Genomic DNA, 20,512 nt, shown 5'->3' with positions numbered 1-20,512 from the left:
TAACAATGAGTCCTTAAAACCTTACCTTAGAGAATGTATAAATGAAGATTCGAATAGAACTTTATGACATATTTTGTTGTCAGGTGATCTAGATAATATTGGCCTGTGACTTTATCACTTCCCTACTTTCTCTGACCAACGCATCCTGGTCAAGAAGGGGTAAGGGAGCCCCATGGTAACCGCATATGAGAGGAACACGGGGCAACATCAGGTTGGATGAGGCCCACAGCCCGTTTAGCACCAATGTGATTCTGTGATTCTTCCGGAAGGGGTTCAGTATCTGCAGAACTCTCTCGACTGAGACAACCTCCATTTGATCTGCTCCCAAGGAGGAAGATACAAATGCACGATTCCACACACACAAAAATGAAAATTACATAAAGCTTATTTTAAAAGCAACTTAAGCATGAATACATATGCTAATATATTGAAACTACAAATTGAATCTCCTGTGGTTTTTCTATTAACTTCCAATCTCTCCTCATTGGGAATCACTAAAATCATTCATTGGTCATATGTGGTTAAAGGAATTATCTTTTCCTTGGTCTGACGTAGGTTTCTTATTTTTCCCCTTGTCTGGCACCTGCATTGTGTGCTGCTTCAGGTTTAGACTGGTCTCACTGGAAAGGTCATTTCCTCCTTATCTGACAATATTTTCAGGCTTTCTGTAATTGTGCAAAGTCTGGATCTTACAGACTGAAAGACTGCATCAGTTGGATTTCTGCGCTCTCTCTCACTCCCTAATTACACACAATTAGAGTAGTTCCCTCTGAGTCCTGATCTCTGAAAAATATATGTCCCCAAGGAAAAATGTGCAGTTCGCAGTCTGCCCCTTGGCTCTGAGCCCCCTACAGGCTGCCTGTCACTGTCGTGGGGTGGCTCAGTGCCTCCTCATTCTGGCACGTGAGAAGGCCCTCTAGATGGAGGCCCCCTCCCCTGGAAAAATTCTCTATCTACACAAAAGTCCTTGCATTTTATCTTATTTCCTGTCATTAAAGCCACCTGAGATGTTTCTGCCTCCATTTTAGAAATAAAAATAACACAATGAGTAGAAATATAGACTTCCTGGGTACATGGTAAGTATTGATGGATCTGTAACCAAACTCCTCCAAAATAGAATTGAATTTGTACATGTTCTTGGATTTTGTTCAAATTCAAGTTTCAAAAGGATGAGGTGCTATAGTTTTTTAATCATGACAGAAAATTAATATTTCTCAAGAATGATCTATTCCTTAAAAAAAAATCCTGTAATGAAAAGCAATAAAAATCTATAATTGCATGAAATGAGACCTTCCTAGTCAATTTGGGCAGAGAACTGGATCAAGTTGGAAAATCTGTACTCAAATCTCTGATCCTCCAACTAAATAAAGAAATAATGAAGCCATTTACATTTGTTTTGTGTGTTTTCTTTTACTAGAATTTTTTTGATGATTTTATGCAGGCCTGTCTTATCAAAACAGAAACCATTTACTGGAGTAACCTTCCTCATGGGAAGAGCAAACAGTATTATCCCGCTGATTAAAAGAAAGGATGATTTAACTGTAGAAATCTCAGACTCCCTTTAAACAGGGAACAGAGACTTACACAAGTGAGAGGATGGATCCAAGATATTCATTTTTCATACAACAGATATTTATTTGAACCAGGAGCTACGCTAGCCAATACATGTAATGGCCATTCATTTTCTTTAGTTTTGGATCAAATAGCAATACACGCTTGCAGATATATTTCCAAAGATAAAGATGTTTATAAAGTAAAATTGGTTCCCTTCCCCTCTTGCCCCAAATGGGCATTAACAACCCTTGGTTAATCTACTAACAAGTTCAAATGAATCCCACTATACCTCCTTTTTTAAATGACCATATTCACAAATATTTATCATTTTTTTATACTATATGTATTATAAACTATAGTATGTATATATGCATATTATTCTATAACTTTTTTTTTTTTTTTTTTTGAGAGGGCATCTCTCATATTTATTGATCAAATGGTTGTTAACAACAATAAAATTCAGTATAGGGGGGTCAATGCTCAATGTACAATCATTAATCCATCTCAAGCCTAATTCTCGTCAGTCTCCAATCTTCTGAAGCATAACGAACAAGTTCTTACATGGTGAACGAATTCTTACAGAGTGAATAAATTCTTACATGGTGAACAGTACAAGGGCATTCATCACAGAAACTTTCGGTTTTGATCATGCAATATGACCTATAAACCATCAGGTTAAATATGAATATTCATTTGATTTTTGTACTTGATTTATATGTTGATCCCACATTTCTCCTATTATTATTATTATTTTTATTTTTAATAAAGTGCTGAAGTGGTAGGTAGATGCAAGATAAAGGTAGAAAACATAGTTTAGTGCTGTAAGAAGGCAAATATAGATGATCAGATGATCAGGTGTGTGCCTATGGACTAAGTATTAATCCAGGCTAGACAAGGGCAGCAAGACATCCACGGATGCAGAAGATTTCTCTCAAAGCAGGGGGGGTGAGGTTCTGAGCCTCACCTCTGTTGATCCCCAAATTCTCACCTGATGGCCCCCCTGCGACTGTGCCTGTCTTAGGTTGTTCCTCCCTTATTCTATAACTTTTTTACTTTATTATATATTGATATATAAGACAATATATAGAGATATACCTCATTAATTTACTTAACTACCTAATATTCTTGGACTAAAATTTCATAATTAAAAAAATTCAATCACTACCTTATTGACAGACCTTCAATTTCTTTCTAATTTTTGTAAATAAGAAAATTGCTATAATAAACATTCTTTAAGGTATACATTTGTATGCAAATAATTGTTTCCTGTTTAATATAGTCTCAAAAGGTATACATTGCCATGTTTAGATACATGCATTTTCAATTTTAATAAAAATGCCAGATTATTTTTGTACAAATTGTGGCAATGAACTAAAGGGTATTATGCTCAGTGAAATAAGCCAGGCAGAGAAAGACAAGTACCAAATGATTTCCTTCATTTGCTGAGCGTAACAACGAAGCAAACTGAGGGCACAAAACAGAAGCAGACTTACAGACTCTAAGGGACTAGGGGTTATCAAAGGGAAGGAGTTGGGGAGGGTAGGTGTGCAGGGAGGGAGAAAGGGATTAAGGGGCATTATAATTAGTAATCACAGTATAGGTAGGTCATGGAGAAGGCAGTACAGCACAGAGAAGACAAGTAATGACTCTATAGCATCTTACTACGTTGATGGACAGTGATTGCAATGGGGTGGTGGGGGGAGACTTGTTAATATGGGTGAATGTTGAAACCTCAATGTTGCTCATGTGAAACCTTCATAAGATTGTATAAAATACCTTAATAAAAAAATTAAAATAAATTTTATCAATTGACAATCATACCAACAATGTCTGTGAATTTTTTATACCATAGTCACTACTTGATATTAACATTATCTTTAATTTTGGAATCTAAAGGTTAAAAATCATAGCTCATTTTTGTTCCATTGTTTCCCAGAGGACAAAGGTTCATATATTTATTGGACATTTTCCCTTTCTCTTCCTTGAGTCGCGTTAGGCCATTTTTCTATTGGATTGTTTAAAATTTGCTTGCACATTTGCTAGAAGCTCTTTGAAATATAATCCTTTGTTATGTGTATTGCAAATATTTTTTTCCCAGCTTATTTGATTGTGTGTCTTCTGACTTTTTGTTTTTGTTTTCTTTTGCCATACTGAAGCTTTTATTTTCTGTGAGAAAAAAACTCAGTCAAATTTTATTATTTATCCTTTTTTCTAAGAAGTTTATCCCAATTATAATCCCCATCCCAAAGAAATATATTCTCTGCATTTTGTAGCCTTTACAACTGTAGATTCCTATGATATGTTTCAGAGCCAGACTTTGGCTATTTTTTCCCCTAAGCCCTTACTATACACTTCCGCTTATGCTCTTCTTATGCTTCATTTTCTAAGTAATGCTGGATTTTGTGGGGATTAAAAAAAATTTGCATGCAGACTTGATCTGTTCTGTCAAAGAAGAAAATAATATGGGAATATTAGATGGGACCCTTTCATTTTACAAAAGGGCTGGAGAGAAGAAAATGCATCATGCAGGGAGGACAAATCCATGACATAGGACCCCGTTGCTCATCACCTCCTGGCCACAACTCTATCTCCCCTCCCACATGCTTTCTAGAACCTTGCCCCCCCCACCCCCCCATGAAGTGGAATCTAATTCCCCTGCTTTTCAGTCTGAGCAGATTTGTGGCTCACTTGTAGCCAACAGAATATAGCAGAGGCAACTCTGCTGAATTTGCAAGATAAAATCATAAAAGATGATGCAGCTTCTGCCTTCCTAGCTGAAATACTCACTCTTGGAGGTGGAGTACATGTCCTTTAAGTCTTCAGCCATTCAATTATCCTGAGGCCATTATGCTCTGAGGAAGCTTTGCAGAAAGACTATGCACATTGAGAGAGATGTTCCCCTGTTCCTCCTCAGCTGCTCCAGAACTCTGCTGCCCCAATTACTGTCTGATTCTTCCACTGGGAGACATTCATCCAGAATCACCCAGCTGAACTCCTTTTGAATCCCTGACCTATAGAAACCAAGAGTCATAATTAAATGCTTATTGTTGTTTTAAGCCACTAAGTTCTGAGATGGTTTGATAGACAACAGTAAAATAATTAGAATGGCACACTAGGTAGCTGACAACCAATGGAATGGAGTTGTCTATGAGTTGAAATCTATTTTTCCTTGCCTCACAATAGGTAAAATTTTAGGCACCCATAAGTAAGATATTTTTAAACAGAGAGTTTTTATAAGTTTCTCAAACCACTTAGTGATTTTGTTTTGCCCTTAGGTGTAATGCTGGGTACGATATCTTTCCAGAAAATTATTCCCCACCCTGCCACCATGCCCCCTCTCCTCTGCAAAAAGCAAACAAACTAACAAGAAAACCGTGGGGCAAGGCCCTTGAACTGAGAACGGGAAAGCATGGAACAGCCTGCATGCTGTCTGCTGGTCCATATCAACCATGCCGCAAGTGCCAAGGAGTTGTCTGTGCTAAGTAGCCCCTCAAAAGCCTGAAGGAGAGCTAATTTCTTTATGTATCTGTTTATAATCTTAGAAACAATTAAAACTGTGATCACTCACATGCTTCATCTTATTTTTTCTTGGCTGCCCCCTGCCTCCCTCTCCACCTTCCCCCACATACACCCCCATCTCCAAGGTAACCCACATTGGCCACTTACACATATCCCTGTGTTCTTCCATATTTTTATCTGTGCTCAATAATGCTATACAGCCAGAGGCATATGTACATTACTATACAGGAAGCTAATGCCTTTATACTTGTTAATCACACAGCTGTGTTTGCTGCCACACAGCTGACAACAAGGCACTCTCCTGTGCCTTCTCCTCTTCCCCCATTTTCCACCTTGATACAATTCCCAGCACCTTTTTCTCCTCCGGGGGTGTACTTCAACTCAGATCATTTGATGCCATGACATTGCTACTTATGCTTTAATCTCTCCATCCCTCATTCTTTTCTTCCATCAGGTTCTTTGTAGCAATGTTTATGGTTATTTTTGCATTTTTTTTCTCAAGGAATTCAGGCAGTAAAATTCAGTAAGAAATCAGGCAGCGAACAACAGGACGCTTAAGTAGGAACTTGAGAGGAGTGCTTGGCAAAGGCCCTTCTCCTTCTTGGTTTGGAGGAGGTGATGCTGGATGGGCTCACTGACCTCTCCCTTCAGTAACAGCTTTACTGCTGCCTCCACATCTGTTACACATTCCAGAAAGCAAGTTGGAAAAACATTATTAGCTTTTCCAGCTATCATTGTCCTATTGTGACCATAGCGACAGATGTTATGTAAAATCTGCTTTATTGTGAAAATAGTATAGGTTGAAAACTGGCCTTGGGGAAGTAGCACAGAACATGAGATTCAATTCTGATATATGCCCTGTGGGTTTTCTTCTTTATATTAGCTTTTCTTTTAAACATACTTCATTGCAAGATAATAGTATAAAGTAAAATAAAAAGTCAAAGGGTTATCTTTTGAATTTCCTCAATGGTTACTTGATTCAGCACCATGAGAACAGGTCTTGATGGGAAACTTGAAAGCAAAATCAAGTATGTACAAATCCAAAGAACTTCAGGGCAGCTAAAGAATACTGTTATATACTGAATATTGGCTGAGGAAATTTTATCCATCTGAACATTAAATTCTCTTTCTGGACCGGAATTTGGAATAAGAGCACATACATTTGGAATCTGGTGTCATCCTGTTAAGTAATTAGAGCCCCAATTCATCATAAATTAGACCATTCAGACTCCAAATGGCTGCTGATAAATCAAACTAAACAACAGAGCCATCAACCTTTAAAACCCAAAGAGGATATATACCTACCCAGAATGGAATAGCGCAATGGGAAGAAACAAAAGGAGTAAGAAATTCATGTGATCGTTGCCAATTTCTGCCAACGACAAATTCAGGAGACATGCTACACAGAGAGCATGTTTCTTCAAGGAGTTAGATGTGTCATGCACTAAATAAACCATCCAGGTCAGAGGAACCTTGAATTAGATTCTGTTTCAAAGACACATGAAAAATTCCTCGTCCTTTGCATGAAATTACCCAGGAAGGAGGCAGGCATAAGACAAAGAAATTTACACCATCTGGGTGGAAACCGTAGGAATAAGAAAATAATTAGATGGTCAGTAGACACAAGGGCAGTTTCAGTTTCTAATCATGTTTTTACAAGCACAAATTAGAATTTAGGTATATTACAAAGACAAATATATGAACTTCTTTAAAAAAGTTATGGATATCAAGTGGAGTACTCATACCATCTATCAAACCATTTCCTTGATGCTAAAAATCACCATACATGTTCATTCATATATAAAAAATTTTATATTAGGATATCAGAAAATTTTGTAAACCAAAGAATGAGATCTGGTGTATCTTAAGGAAAGGTATGACTACAGTTATGTATTTATTATTCTAAATCTGGCTAAGGAGATTAAATTCTGGGAATATAAGGCACTGGAACCAAAATCGTGGGTTCAAACCTTAAATCTGCTCCTTCCTAGTTGTGATTTAGGTAAATTCCTTAACCTCTGAACTTCAGTTTCCTTATCTGTAGCATCTACCTCACATGCTCTATGAAGATTACATGGGAGAATGCATACAGTTTATCTCAATTCCTGGCACACAGTACTATCGTTACTGCAGGTATTCAGCTGTGCAATCCACCTAACAATTTTAATAGCTTTTTCAAACCTTAGTTTATAGTTAATAGTATACATTTCACAGCTTAGTGGTTGTTTTGAACTGGTATGAAAGATATATCTATCTATTGGTCTTCATATTCACACTGATGCCAAAGAAGCCCTAAAATCTATGCATTTTATCATTTGGTATTTCTGACCAGAATTCGAAATCATCATAGAAATAGAAAATATTTAATTTAAACCTGAAAAGAGTTTTCTACAGAGTCTGCAATAATCTGAGATAGAATAAAACAGCCTAAGAAGAAAGGTAATTGAAAATTAACCCTTCTGCTTAAAATACTTATTTCCATGACACATATTAACCTTACATTTGCAGTACCACATTAAGACAACATAAATGTCAATTTATTTGGAAACTAATTGCCTGGGATTTAGATCAATAAGTTAATGTCATGAGTAAATGTGCTCCTTCAGCCATCCGAGGCCCCAGAGTAAGAGCAACTGGAAAATAGTGAAGAATTATACAATTATATTACTGGTTTAATCTAGTGAACCTGACAGATAGCTGTTTACTTCTGAAATTGGTTTCTGAGAAATGAAAGGAACACAGGGAACATGTAGAAAAATCAAATTAGGTTTGGTTAAGAGCTTTTCAAAAGGCAGGATACTTCTATTCAGAAAGGTACTCCTACCCTGAGCCTCATTATTTCAGAGCCATGACGTTGCAGGATCTGAAGTAACATGATTTGGAAAGTATAGGTCTCAGACCTTTTCAATATTACAGTCTTCTTAGGGTAGTCATAGAAGAAATACTTCAGAGGAGACACAGGCAGCCCAGACTCCTGAATCTTTCTCTGAACAGAATTTTATATAATGAGTTTATACCCTGGAGTGTTGGAAATATAGTTATTTGTCCCAGGATTAGGTAACAGCAGGACCTGAGAGAAGTGATAAAAGTTGAGATGGCCTGTCTGCAAACAAGTGTCTGAGTGTGTTTTCTTTTAGATGAGATTAAACTGTACCCCGAACTGTTGGGCAATTACTTATTTTAATAGTTGCCTGATGCTTTTCTGTCTCGGGTTATAGAGAAAGCAAGTGGGAAGAGTGAAAATGGAAGCTAAACGGCACTTGTTAGAAATTTCCCCAAGGAAATCAGAGGAGTTTGGGAAAGTCATTATGCTGTGGCCTCCTTTCTCCAGTGCAAACGGTTTAAATGGGAATATAAGTATGCAGAGTACTTGCAATTAGCATGTTGGGGAAAGAGTGAATTCTAAAGCTCAAAGCATGTTCACCTGTTGACCTAGTGTGTCCGTTGCATTAAAGCTACACTCCTATGTCCTAAAGTGTGTCTTGTAGGCAGAAAGCTAGCCTCTCAAATTGCCTTGCTCTGCACTCAATTTTAATTTCTGACAACATTTGTCAGGATTTGTCTTTTCAAAAGGCAGGATACTTTAGAAGGCAGGATTATTAGAAATAAATCTTTAATATCTTAGACCTTTTTTGACAAAGAGGATACCCTTGAACTGATTTCCAAGAAAGCCTTTCTAACAGTCCCATACCCTATACCAAAGTGGTCCAGCTCATTAGGGAACTTTGCTGGTAAACATCCCCCAACATCTGGAGATTTGAGCACCTAGGTTAACAACTTTGGTAACCCTTTTATTATTGTTCACTGTAATGGTTATGAAAACTTGGACTGTGTTTAAAGACAAGACACAGTAAGTGCTTTCAGTGGAAATTTGGTAAACACATAAAGAAGAATAACATGCAGTTTCTGGAATAGCGTAACAGGGTGTTTTTTTCCAAATACAGGTCTGATAGCAGTTTGGTAATTTGGTGAGATGAGAACACGGCTCCCTGGAACCTCTGACTCTTCAGCAGTCACCTGCTTATCTTCTCTCTGCACAAGCCTCACTTCCCCGGGGATCTCAGAGACTGGGGCAAAGGCTGCCTAATTTACCATGAGATTCAGGTTTGTTCCTATTCAAGCATAAGCATATTAATGAGTTTACTCTAGTTAATATACATAGTACCCTCCCAACTCAAAATGACTCTGGTTCTAAATGGGAAGCTGTGAACATTCAAGACAAATTGACACTGTTTCCACTCTATTAGGAATAGAAGAAGGTAGCAAGAAGAAAGCATGTTTAACTTGTCTCTGGAAACACTGGATTCTCTTTGCTGCATCTGTCTCTCCCGCTTCTCTTAGGCCTCTGAGTACTAAATAAACCTATTTAGTAAGAGTAACCCTCTATGCCTTTGGACTTATGACATCTCTCATGAAATACTAAAACAAATATTCATAAGGCACTGAAAATTTACAAAACTAGTAGTAGTAACATCAGTGTTACGGGACCTGTTCTCACAATTAACTTTAAGAATCACAAGTTGAAAGAATGCACATTTTTGATATCTTGAAAATGGTATTAAGTTCTAGATGGAAAAGACAAAGGAAATTGCCCCATTCCATGTACCTCAAAATGTATTTACTAAAATCTCTTTAAATCCACTTAATTCTTTTTTCTTTTTTTATTTAACTTTAGGAAATACATTTTAACATAAGCTTTCACTATAAAAATAGATGATGGTTATACAAAGGAAACATTATTGCTTAAAATTAGGTGTTCTCTGGGTTATTTGTGAAAGGCCAGAGTTAGGTCTTCATAAAAAATATTATGAATATTTTCCATGATGAAATTACTATTGTCACACTTTATGACATTTAAAAAATGTGGCTTGTATTGCCCATTTATGTTTAGTAGACCATTCAGATATGTTTTTTTGGAAAAAAGGATGAAATGAAGGAAGGAACAAGGGAGGGAAGGAAGAAAAGAATTTTGTTCTGTCTGCAAATAATCCATTGCCCTATCTTTACACAGAATTAGGCAGCCATCCAGGCACAATGGTTAGATTAGTCAGGAAATAACTTAAATATTGTCAACTCTATTAGTTGATTCCCATCACAGAATTTGCTGTTAATACATAATGCAGCAAATTATCCCCAACTCTAAATTCTCTTTCCTCAAAATTTTAGTTATTCACTCTTATCAATTCCTCCTTTTCTATTATGTGTATGAGTCACTCCCATGGGGACTCACTGGGGAAAAAAGGGACTTGAAAAGTGAAAGTAAGCTCATACTCTGCTGAAATATAAGCTGGTCCAAACTTTCTGGATAGCAACTGAACAATGTATACCAAAATTCATTAAAGTGTGGGTAGTTTTGACTCAGAAACTTCGTTTGTGCTGTTGTAATTGAACAAATGCAAATGTTTAGCCACAAATGTTTAATATGGCTTTTTTTTCCTGAAAGAAAAATTATTGGAAGCAACCTGAGTATCCTACAATGGGAGAATCAGTTGAGCAAACTGATTGTAGTCCACACATTAGACTAATACACAACCACTAAGAAGTTATAATGCAAGACACCTAGTGTTAAGGGCATGATTTTCAGAAGGTTAAAAAAGTGATTTTGTCAAAGGTTTTATTTAACTCATCAGTTAATGAAGGAACAGTAAGATGATGTAATTGGTCCAAAGAGCCTTTGAGAAGGTAGGCTTTTATAGGCAATTTAATAAACAAATATTCAGATAAAATTTGGGAGTTAGAAAGAAAATTGGTTAACGTCCAAAAAGGTAATGAACCGCATTCAAGATTATGGTTAACCCTCTCTGCTGGCCCACCAACCCCACAGAAATTGTTTGCATCTCAATACAAACCTACAAGGTAACCTCTGCTTCTACAAAGCAAAACAGTCTGTTCAGGCAATAGAAAATTAAAGTGGCAAGCCCAGCAGTTCCCTGAAAACACACCTGCTTATCTCTTTTACCTATTTCTAAGCTTCAGATAACTTTTCTGACACTACCTCCTACGGTTGATCTGAGCATTTCATGTGTTAATACACACAAGGTACATAGGAAAAAGCCTGGTCCAAAGTAACCATGAGTTATCGTCATCACCAGCATCATCACAGCTGCACTTTTGGACTTTTGTTTATTAATTAAAACTCATTTACTTATAAAAGAAAAGGAGACAAAGTAGATGACAGAGAAGACATTTTCTAATGAAACTATATGTGACATACGGGAAGTTGAGAGAACAATTATCACAGGACTAAGACTTTTCTAAGAGAGGGTATTGAAACATTCTCAGTAAGTACTATTTCATTCTGTTTGTCTCTAGAACATTGTGGGCTTGGGAAGTGGGAATCAACAACTTCTAGTGACAAAATTTAAAAGGTCTTGAACATTTGGACCAAGAATGAAACTATGCAGTGGGAGGCAGGGAGGAGGAAAGCTTTTTAGAATGCATGTTAACAGCAAAGCAAAAAGAATTTGAAAGCAGCTCAATGGGGGATGATGAATAAGTTTCTCCGGAGTTAGAACTGGTAAATGGAAATTAATTTTATAATGGCCGGAATTACTCTTGCAGCATTGATGAAATGTCACTTCTTCTTGCTTTATTTAACATGCTGCCCCAATTATGTTGTTTTAATAATTTTACAGTGTATTAGAACAACTTTGATGGCTTTGCTTCTATCCTCAATCCCCCTCCCAACTGTTTTCCCATCAAGTCTAGGCTTCTCTATCATGAATGCTACCATAGTGATTTCAAGAATCCTCACAGTTTGGCAAGTCTGATTTGTACTTCAGGGTCTATGAAAGAGAGCATAGCTTTACCATTTCTGTTTTCCAGTTTCTAGTATAAACACTTACAGCAAGAAATAACCCCTATGAAGGGTTAGGAAAGTTATTTACTCCAATTGTTCTTATTTTAGCAAAATGTACTCCTGAGAATCTGATCAGTTTCGGATATCCTCCCTCAAAAAATGCACATGTGCTCATACGCACAACATTTTGTATATAATTCCAGCGGGGGTTATGGAGCCCCTGAAATCCCTTTATGGTTATCAGAGCCTACTAAGAACTGCTGTTTTAGTCTTGTTTGTCTATGTCACCTTTTATTATGGAGACTTTCAAATACACACAAGAGTAGACAAGAACAGACAAAAGAGTATAATGAATCTCCATGTGCACATCATCCAAGCCCAAAACTGTCCATCCCAAGCCAGTTCTGTGCTGCTTCCAGCTTCGTCTGTCATTAAACCCATTACAGAACCACATATATGAGATATATCATTAGCCCTGGGACTGCTTCCACCAAATTACCCTTAGGCATGATTATCATTTTGGAAAATGGCTTGCTGAATACTCAGAGAGATCCCTAGAAAAAAATTGCTTTTGTACCTTTTATAAATTCATGTTGAGGAAGTTATCCACTCCATATCACAACCACCCCCTCCTAGGGCTCATTACTGGGACAATTTGCACTTCTCCTAAACTACTTCTTTGGGATTATATTATGAATATTATGAATCCTGCAATTAGGCATTTTTCATTGAAGTTTTTGGTGAGTGGTTTAAATATTGGTTGTAACTGTGAGCGATAGTTCTTTTTTCATTATATTTAAACTCATTGCTGGTTTAAAGGTTGATTTTTGGTGTAATCACCATGTATCCTTCTGTTTAATTGATCTTTTAAATTAATTCATAAAATTTTTCTATTGAGTGTTGAGTTGTCTATGTATGATAATGTCTACATATGTGATAATGTCATTCAAAATAATAATGTTAAGACTTCCTTTCTAATATCTCTTTCTATTAAGCTGGTTTTATATCTTATAGCACTGGCCAGAAATTCCAGAATGCCATTAAATAATAATATTGATAAAAGATTTCCTAATATTGATAAAACATTCCCTTTTGATTTTAAAGGGAATGTTTTTGAGTTTCACTGTTAAATAAGCTCTCGGTTGTTGATTTCAAATTAATGTGCTTAATTTGTCACATTAAAGAATGTTATTTTCATTTTTACTTTACAAACTGGTCTGTTTTATTTTACCTAAATAAGAAAATGAGGGGATTGTCTTAAACATTTAAATGACCTACTTAAAAATGAACATAGCCCATTCTTCATTTATTCAGTAATGTGTTATTTCAAATAAGTTTCCTAATATTAGATCTAACTGCCATTGTATTCCTAGAAGAGACCCTATTGCATATGGTGGGTTATCATTATAAACACTACTAAATTCTAGCTGATCTTTTGTTTATGATTTTTCACATACATACCAATTAGTGAGCTTGGTCAATGGCATCTTGGCTGTATCTATTTGATGTTGGTGTTGTATTTATTTCATAAAATGAAGTGAGCAATATTTAATCTTTTTCCTCTATTCCAAATTCATTTCTATACCATGGGAATTAACTGATCCTTAAAAATACACCAGCAAATCAATACAAGTTTAGAGGCTTTGGAGGAATAAGGATAGCTTTCTCAATTGATTCCATATTCATGTTTTGTGCAAATTTTTTTAAAGTTTTAACAAATGACTTTACTTTCTTATCTTCATTTTTGTTAACATATGAAGACCTAAACTATGCCTTTAAAATGGGTGAATTTTATAGTATATAAGTTATACTCCAATTTAAAAACTGAATCAGGGAATGTAGAACATAGAAGGAAAAATCAGAACTCCTGTGGATTTTCTAATGCTTGAAAAAAAATTAAAGCCTTTACATTTAAATGTAGTTTAATGGTGCTTACAGATATCTCATTTTTCTTTATGATTATAAGAAGAAAAAACTGAGAAGATTAAGATTATTGTTTAAAGTCATTATAATAAATTTTGCTTTAAAAGTCAATGCTGTTTTGTGCTATGATAATGAGAGCAGCATAGAGACCTGGATATACAGGTGGCCATTTGTTAATTAATGTAGCATGGAAGAAATCCTGAACTTGGTGCCAAGTCCTAGTGTTAATCTTTTTAAGTCTGAGCTAAGGTATATTATATTAAAGGCTATGGTACGTGGTAGAATTCAGTGATTGTGAATTCTGTTCATTTATTCAAGTAGTTTTGGCATCTTATTGAGGAACCTATTGGCAAAATATTCAGAAGGTTGTCAAAGGAAATTAAAAATTTACTGTTTTCTTTGGTAAACACAGTGTGAATCACTCAGATAAGAGACACATCTGAACTTGTTTTTTCCATTGTTAATACCAAACCTTGAAAAAGAGAATTTATAACCTAGTTGGACAGAAAGCAGAATTCTGAGTAAAAGAAATTATATTAACTGTGTGGAGGATTTCATATCCAGTCTCAGTCTAATAATAGAATCCATAAATCTGTCAAATCATGACTTAAAGAGTGAGTGAAAGAGTTAAAACATTTAACTCTTTGAAGCCTTCTGAGGACTGGTTAGAGAAGATCTTCACCATCACCCAGTCATTGTGAGACTTCTGCTGTCAATTCAGTCCTGGTAACAGAAACATTATGGGAAACATATATTCTGTAAGGCATGTAGATGTTGCCAAAGCTTTGTGGTATCATTTGGAAGATTTCTGTTGACAAAGAATATTTTGTCAAATAAGATTACCCACTTCACTGATGGGTTTTTTTATACTTAAGTACATATTTGGCTAGATCTAAGAACAAGATTAATTTAGATGAAACTTATTAGCCCAAGGAAATGGACAAGCAGGGCTTATCAGAGACCTTTATCCAAAGGTAGCAGAAAAGAGCATCTCCGGGAAAAGAAAAATAAGGGGGCTAGGTAGAAAGGGAGAATCCAGTAGAAGTGGGGGAATTGTAGGGATGGTCTTTGGAACCCAGTACACCTTCTTCAACTCACCACAGGATGCAGACCTATAATCCTTGGGCTGGTAGCCTCAGTTACAAGCTTCCTGCATTTTGATAGTCCCATTGGCTTGAGACTAGATAATCAATAGCTACATGTTACTACAGAACCTACTGGAAATTCTCTGCCCACAAAGCATTAGTCTCCAGATTAGGAGAGACTGCTAACAAAAAAATATATACTCTGCAGAAGGTAAACTATGTTGACCAAGATTCCAACTTCCCAGAGTATCACATGGATATTTCCCAACAATCTTTGCAGTATACATCGGAGGATCTCTGGTTAACCTCACAACTCTTGGTTGATGTGGTAAGTCATGCAGACTACTCCTACAGTCCATCAGTTAGGCACTTAGCAGTGCATTAGGAAAACTTCAGAAACCTATCTCTTTCCCATAATCTGATGGTTTACAATAGAAGAGTGTGTGCCTTCATATAAGACCAGTTTTATGTATGCATATCCTGTACCTCATAATACCTCAAACTAGCAAGAATCCTGCCCCTTCTCATTCCTATGCCTTTTATCTCTTCCTCTCCATTTTGCCTTTTCTCATTAAAAATAAAAAAGGAAAATACACCAATCCCCACCGCATCTCACCCCCACCTATTTCCCTCTCTCCTTCCTCCATTTCATAACTAGATTTCCCAAAATGGTGCTCATTCTCACCACTTCTGTGGCCTCATCTCCTGGACAATCCTCTACCTGCTCTGCTGTGGCTGCCACCCCGCCACCCCTCCAGACGGTTCTCACTCAAGCTCAGCAATGTTGCTAAACCCCTAGGATAGGTTCAGGTTGCCATTACTTGTCCTTTCAACTGGGATCTGGTCTCTCAGCCCAGTCTATGTGACCTTCCTACTCACTTTCCAAATTCCAGTCACACCAGCTTCTTCCATTTTCTCCAGTTCTAGATTTCATACTTGCTGTTCTTCCTTGAGATAGGCCCCCAATAAGGGGCTTATCATTAATTTGTGATAACTTTTCATGCATAAATGTTTGTTCATTCCATACCCCTAGGGCCTAGTACACCAGAGGCATTCAAGATATATTTGTTGAACAAATATTTTAAGCTATAGGACTTTTGGTAGGAGTCATTATTCTAAAAGTAATTCTTTGAGCACTCTCTTTGTTCATAACTCCCGGAGCTCTGCAAACCCACCACCATAACTACACATGAAATCTGAGAAAAATGTTTCTGTAGCCATCAAAAAAATAATGGTAGTACTAAATGGCAAGATAAGATAAAAACCCTAGAGCTAAAATATCCCTAGAAGCCATCTAATTCAACCCACACCCAACAAGCACTACTGGTCATCTGTGGACCAGACTGAAGTCTGGAAATGTTAACTAGATTACATAAAGTCTAATAGATCAAGGATGCTAGAGTTGAAGGTAGATTCCAGCTGCCCACCCAGGGCTGGTTCCAGTATGCATATGCCTGGCGATGATACGTCAGTGACCTGCTGCTGGCACTGGAAAAGGGTGTAAACACTGCATCAGTGGTTACTGGCATTTCCTCTGACTGCTTTGATTTAAAACTTCATCAAACGCCAATCTGTATGGAAATGGAATTTCAAATATGGAATCAACCAGGTATCATCCACAAAACAAGAGCCAGACAAGAGGTCTAAATTTGATTCTTTGGTACCATTTGTTGGAACTTTTTCCTCTCAAGATTCTGCTGTTGAGCTGAACAGCATTGGGTTGCCTCCAGATCTGCAGCCAAGATCCTTAATTGTGCTTTTGCTTCACTCTGTTCTGTTACCTTAGGCATATTACCACAGTTTTCATTCTCCCTCTCATTCTTCAACTTATTTTCTCACTTAATAGCCCCCTTTTGAGCACTTTGTAGTAGCAGGACATTATGTTGGGTGCTATGAAGGATGCAGTGACCTGTGAGATGTCTTCTAGTCCTGGACAAACTTGTAAAACAAATGAGAGGGGACAAAGCAGTTTGCATACTTCAGGATGCAAATGAGCATGTAATCCAATGATCTGCAGGAAAGAGTGAGGTATATAAGACAGAAGGAAAAAACTACTCACAGAGATGTATTCATTCTGGATAAGTGATTGTTCTCAAGGTCGGGGTCGCATCGGTGCTGTGACCTGAGAGTGATCAATGAAAGTCTTTATCTGTGGTGTAACAGAAGGCACAAGAAGACCAAGACTGAGCCTCAGGGCTGCTGCACACTTAGTTTACATCTTTTAGGTCAGTCACTTACCCTCCCACAGTCTTAGCTTCCTCTTCTGTAAAACATGGTTAATAATAAGCTATTTTACAGAATTGCTATATGTAAAGTGGTTTTTAAATTCTAAGGAGTATGTGCATCTATGACTTCACACTGTGTACTGCTTTCCCATAGGATATTGTTAGACTCTTGCCAACCATAAGTCAGGGACTGCTCTTACATGATTATCTAGAGTGAGTTTTCAAGAGGGTAGGCATAGTTTTTCATTTACTGTCTCTGAGGCCTTGTATAAGGCACCGGAGTGCCTCTGTCTCCTCAACTGAAAAATTAAAGTAATAATACTTATGTTCCCAGACTAATAGTGTTGACATGAGAATCAAGAAAAGTAATATGTTTAGATGCTTTAAAAGGGTATGTAATGGCTAAATATTAAGGAACCGAAATAAATTAATCCTCCTTTAAAATGAGAAATGTTTTCTAGGTCTACTCATTTTCTCTGGAATACTGACCCCATGAGACAGCACTGTCACCATCTGATGGGCTGTCCTTTCACGAATCTCTTTATGCCTGTAACCCCCTCACACATACCCTACACACATACACAGATTATTTCACATGTATGGACCTTAACAACATATGGTTTTGATAAAACATGGTCACATTCCCTTCATATTTGACCCTTCCCCAATGCATCTTTCAATAACCAACTCAAGCTGTATGTCCTCTATTGAGCCACTCCTAAAAGCTGCTACTACAGGGTAGAATTTTGTCTTAGGCCAAGGATCCCATAGATGCCTCTACCCTAGCACCCAGTGCTTCAAGGTATTTCCTCCTTTCCAGGCTGTTACCTTCTTAAAAGGAGGAACCCAACTTCATATCCCTGGCATTTATTACCTAATACTCTGGAAGCAATGAATAGGTAAGTAAGGAATGAATGAAGGAACAAATGGATACATGAATAAATGAATGAATGAACAAATAAGTAAACTGCTACTAAAATGTATATGAAAAAAATTTTAATGGCTTCTTTCTAAATTAGAGGGCAAATCATAAAATCATTTTCATTATTTACATCCCAATCATATGTACAGAACATTTTTAAACATATATAATTTTAAATTATATATATATATATAGTCAAATCTAAAATGTAAGACTTGTGAAACCTCAATACAGTAATTGAAAATAATTCTTTATGATTCAAAATCTTGTCAGGGAAATTAGTGAATCAAAATTATTGGTGATTTCCTGTATTAAATTTGAGAACAATTGTCCCAGTGAGATTATTACTACTTACTGCTATTTTATTCCTCTCCATGACAAAATGTGCCAACCCAGATTAGCTGGGGATTTTGTGATGGACAGTAATGTGCAGTGCTTCTAAAATTTTAATGTACGTGAGAATCACCTGTGATTCATGTTAAAAATGTAGATTCTGATTGAATTAATCTGGGGTTGGGGTCTGAGTTCATACATTTCTAACCTAGAGTTGTCCATTTTCCTGGTCTGTGGGTTACCCTTTGAGAAGGTGATTAAGAAAAAACAATTGCTGTCAGCTTCACTTCCAATGATAGCATCTCACATCTTAACTCACTATGAACTTAAGGACTGCCAGTTGAGACCTGTTATTGGACTTGTTTTATGAAAAGAAGGAGGTTTATTACAAGTTCATTCACCCTTTTCATTTCTTGAATGGTTTCTATGGAGAACTAATTTAAAGCCAGAAAATCTTACAAAATTTAATTCTGAGATACCATCACCTTTGCTATGAAAGAAAACATTATATCCAAATAAGTGTATTTCTAGGATATCAAAATTTAATGCAAGAACAAGGAAAAAAATATCGTGCTCTATATGCAGTACAAACAGAAACTGTGAGCTCAATACTTGAATTACAGCTCAGAAGAGCATACAATGAACGATCTCAATCAGAACACACGATGAACCTTTAGGCAGGGAAACTCCCCTTACCTAAAGTGAAAGCAAATGCTACCTAAAAAGACTGTATTGAATCCATACCTCAATTTGGGGAGAACTGACATCTGAACAATACTGAGTTTTCTAATTCATAAACGTGGTATATCTCTCCATTCACTTAGGTCTTCTTTAATTTCTTTCAGTAATGTTTTATAGTTTTCCTGTACCAACCTTATACATATTTTATAAAATATATTCCTAATTATTTCATGGTTTTTAATGCTATTATGATTCTTTTAAATTTTAATAACTAATAGTTATCTCTAATGTATTAAAGGCTCATTGAATTTTGTATGTTGTTCTTGTATCCTGTAATGTTGCCTAACTCATTTATTAGTTCTTCCAGCTTTTTAATAAAGTCCACAAAAATTCCTATGTCTCTAATCACATCATCCATGAATTAAAACATTTTAGTTATTCCTTTCCCATTTATATTCCTTTTATTCTTTTCCTTGCTGTATTGCACAGGCTAGAACCTCCAGTACAATGATGAATAGAAATCTTCATAAGAGTGAGCATCCTTACCTTATTTCTTATCCTATGGGGAAAGTATTCAGTCTTTCACCATTAAGTATGATGTGGTAGCTTTTAAATAAGACTTTTATTAGAAAGTTCCCTTCTTTTCCTAGTGTACTGAAAGTTTTTTTTTTTTAATAATGAAAGGGTGTTGAATTTTATCAAGTGCTTTTTTGGCATCTCTTGAAATAATCATATGGTTTTCTCCTTTATTTTGCTAATATAGTAAATTACATTGCTTTCAAATAGTAAATCAACCTTTCAATCTTAAAGTAAATCATACTTAGTTATAGTTTGTACACACACATACATATTCACTTTATTTGCTAAGTTTTTGTTACTTACTATTGAAAGGAAAGGAGCGACACACAGCAGCAATTCACCGGAGAGTTCCGCTTTATTAGGGAAAGGTGCTGGGTTATATAGGAAGGGGCATAGGGTGATTGTGGTGTTACTTCTACGGAGCTGTTGGCTGTTGGCTAGGTGCTGGGATTGGGAGGGGGGCAAGAGGTGATTGGGCTTCAGGTGGCGCCAGCGGGAACCAAGGACCCCGAAAAGAAGCCGGAAGTTTGCCATCTTACTGGTGGGGACCCTTCATTCCCCCCTTTCTCCTCTATGGGTTTGTGGATGTTGCTTTCTCTCTGACTGCTTCTTGCTGAACAGGGGTGGAGAAGGGAGTGAGGGCTTGAGGATTGGGAGGAAAGGGTTGATAGGACTCCCCACAGTAAGGATGAGTAGATGTGGACTTCTTCAGGTTGGAAATTAATAAAGGTTCCCTGTAACTATAGGTCGAGGACTTGTTGATTCCAATGGTGCCAAGAGGATATGGGTGTCAGGAGCCAGGCGTCTGCGGCCATTGTTTCCAGGAACAGTTTCCAGTGGAGAGAGAGGTCTATCTCAGCATGTGGTGAGGAGGTCACGTGAGGATGAGGGA

General features: G+C 36.8%; 1 protein-coding gene and 1 long non-coding RNA gene across 4 annotated transcripts in view; one reads left to right on the top strand and one right to left on the bottom strand.

The window, feature by feature from the left end:
- AKAP7 (A-kinase anchoring protein 7) overlaps window positions 1-20,512 on the bottom strand; it is a 251,554-nt gene that overhangs the window by 53,763 nt on the left and 177,279 nt on the right. The window contains exon 7 of one of the 2 annotated variants that reach the window (XR_012124227.1): window positions 4,342-4,565. Coding sequence is in view for 1 of the 2 variants with exons in the window: in XM_073219624.1 (XP_073075725.1) it covers window positions 4,534-4,565 (32 nt within the window). In the remaining variant the exon portion in view is untranslated. Of the gene's footprint in view, window positions 1-4,233; window positions 4,566-20,512 lie in introns of those variants that run through there. The other variant, XM_073219624.1, reaches the window with a different exon arrangement.
- LOC118967570 (uncharacterized) overlaps window positions 1-20,512 on the top strand; it is a 71,369-nt gene that overhangs the window by 39,214 nt on the left and 11,643 nt on the right. Inside the window, exons 4-5 of one of the 2 annotated variants that reach the window (XR_012124228.1) lie at window positions 9,018-9,177; window positions 17,926-18,004. This is a non-coding gene — a long non-coding RNA (uncharacterized lncRNA). The remainder of the gene's footprint in view (window positions 1-9,017; window positions 9,178-17,925; window positions 18,005-20,512) is intronic. The other variant, XR_012124229.1, reaches the window with a different exon arrangement.

Source organism: Manis javanica, chromosome 13, assembly GCF_040802235.1.
Source record: "Manis javanica isolate MJ-LG chromosome 13, MJ_LKY, whole genome shotgun sequence".
Taxonomy (NCBI): Eukaryota; Metazoa; Chordata; class Mammalia; order Pholidota; family Manidae; genus Manis; species Manis javanica.
This window is presented reverse-complemented; position numbering and strand designations above follow the sequence as displayed.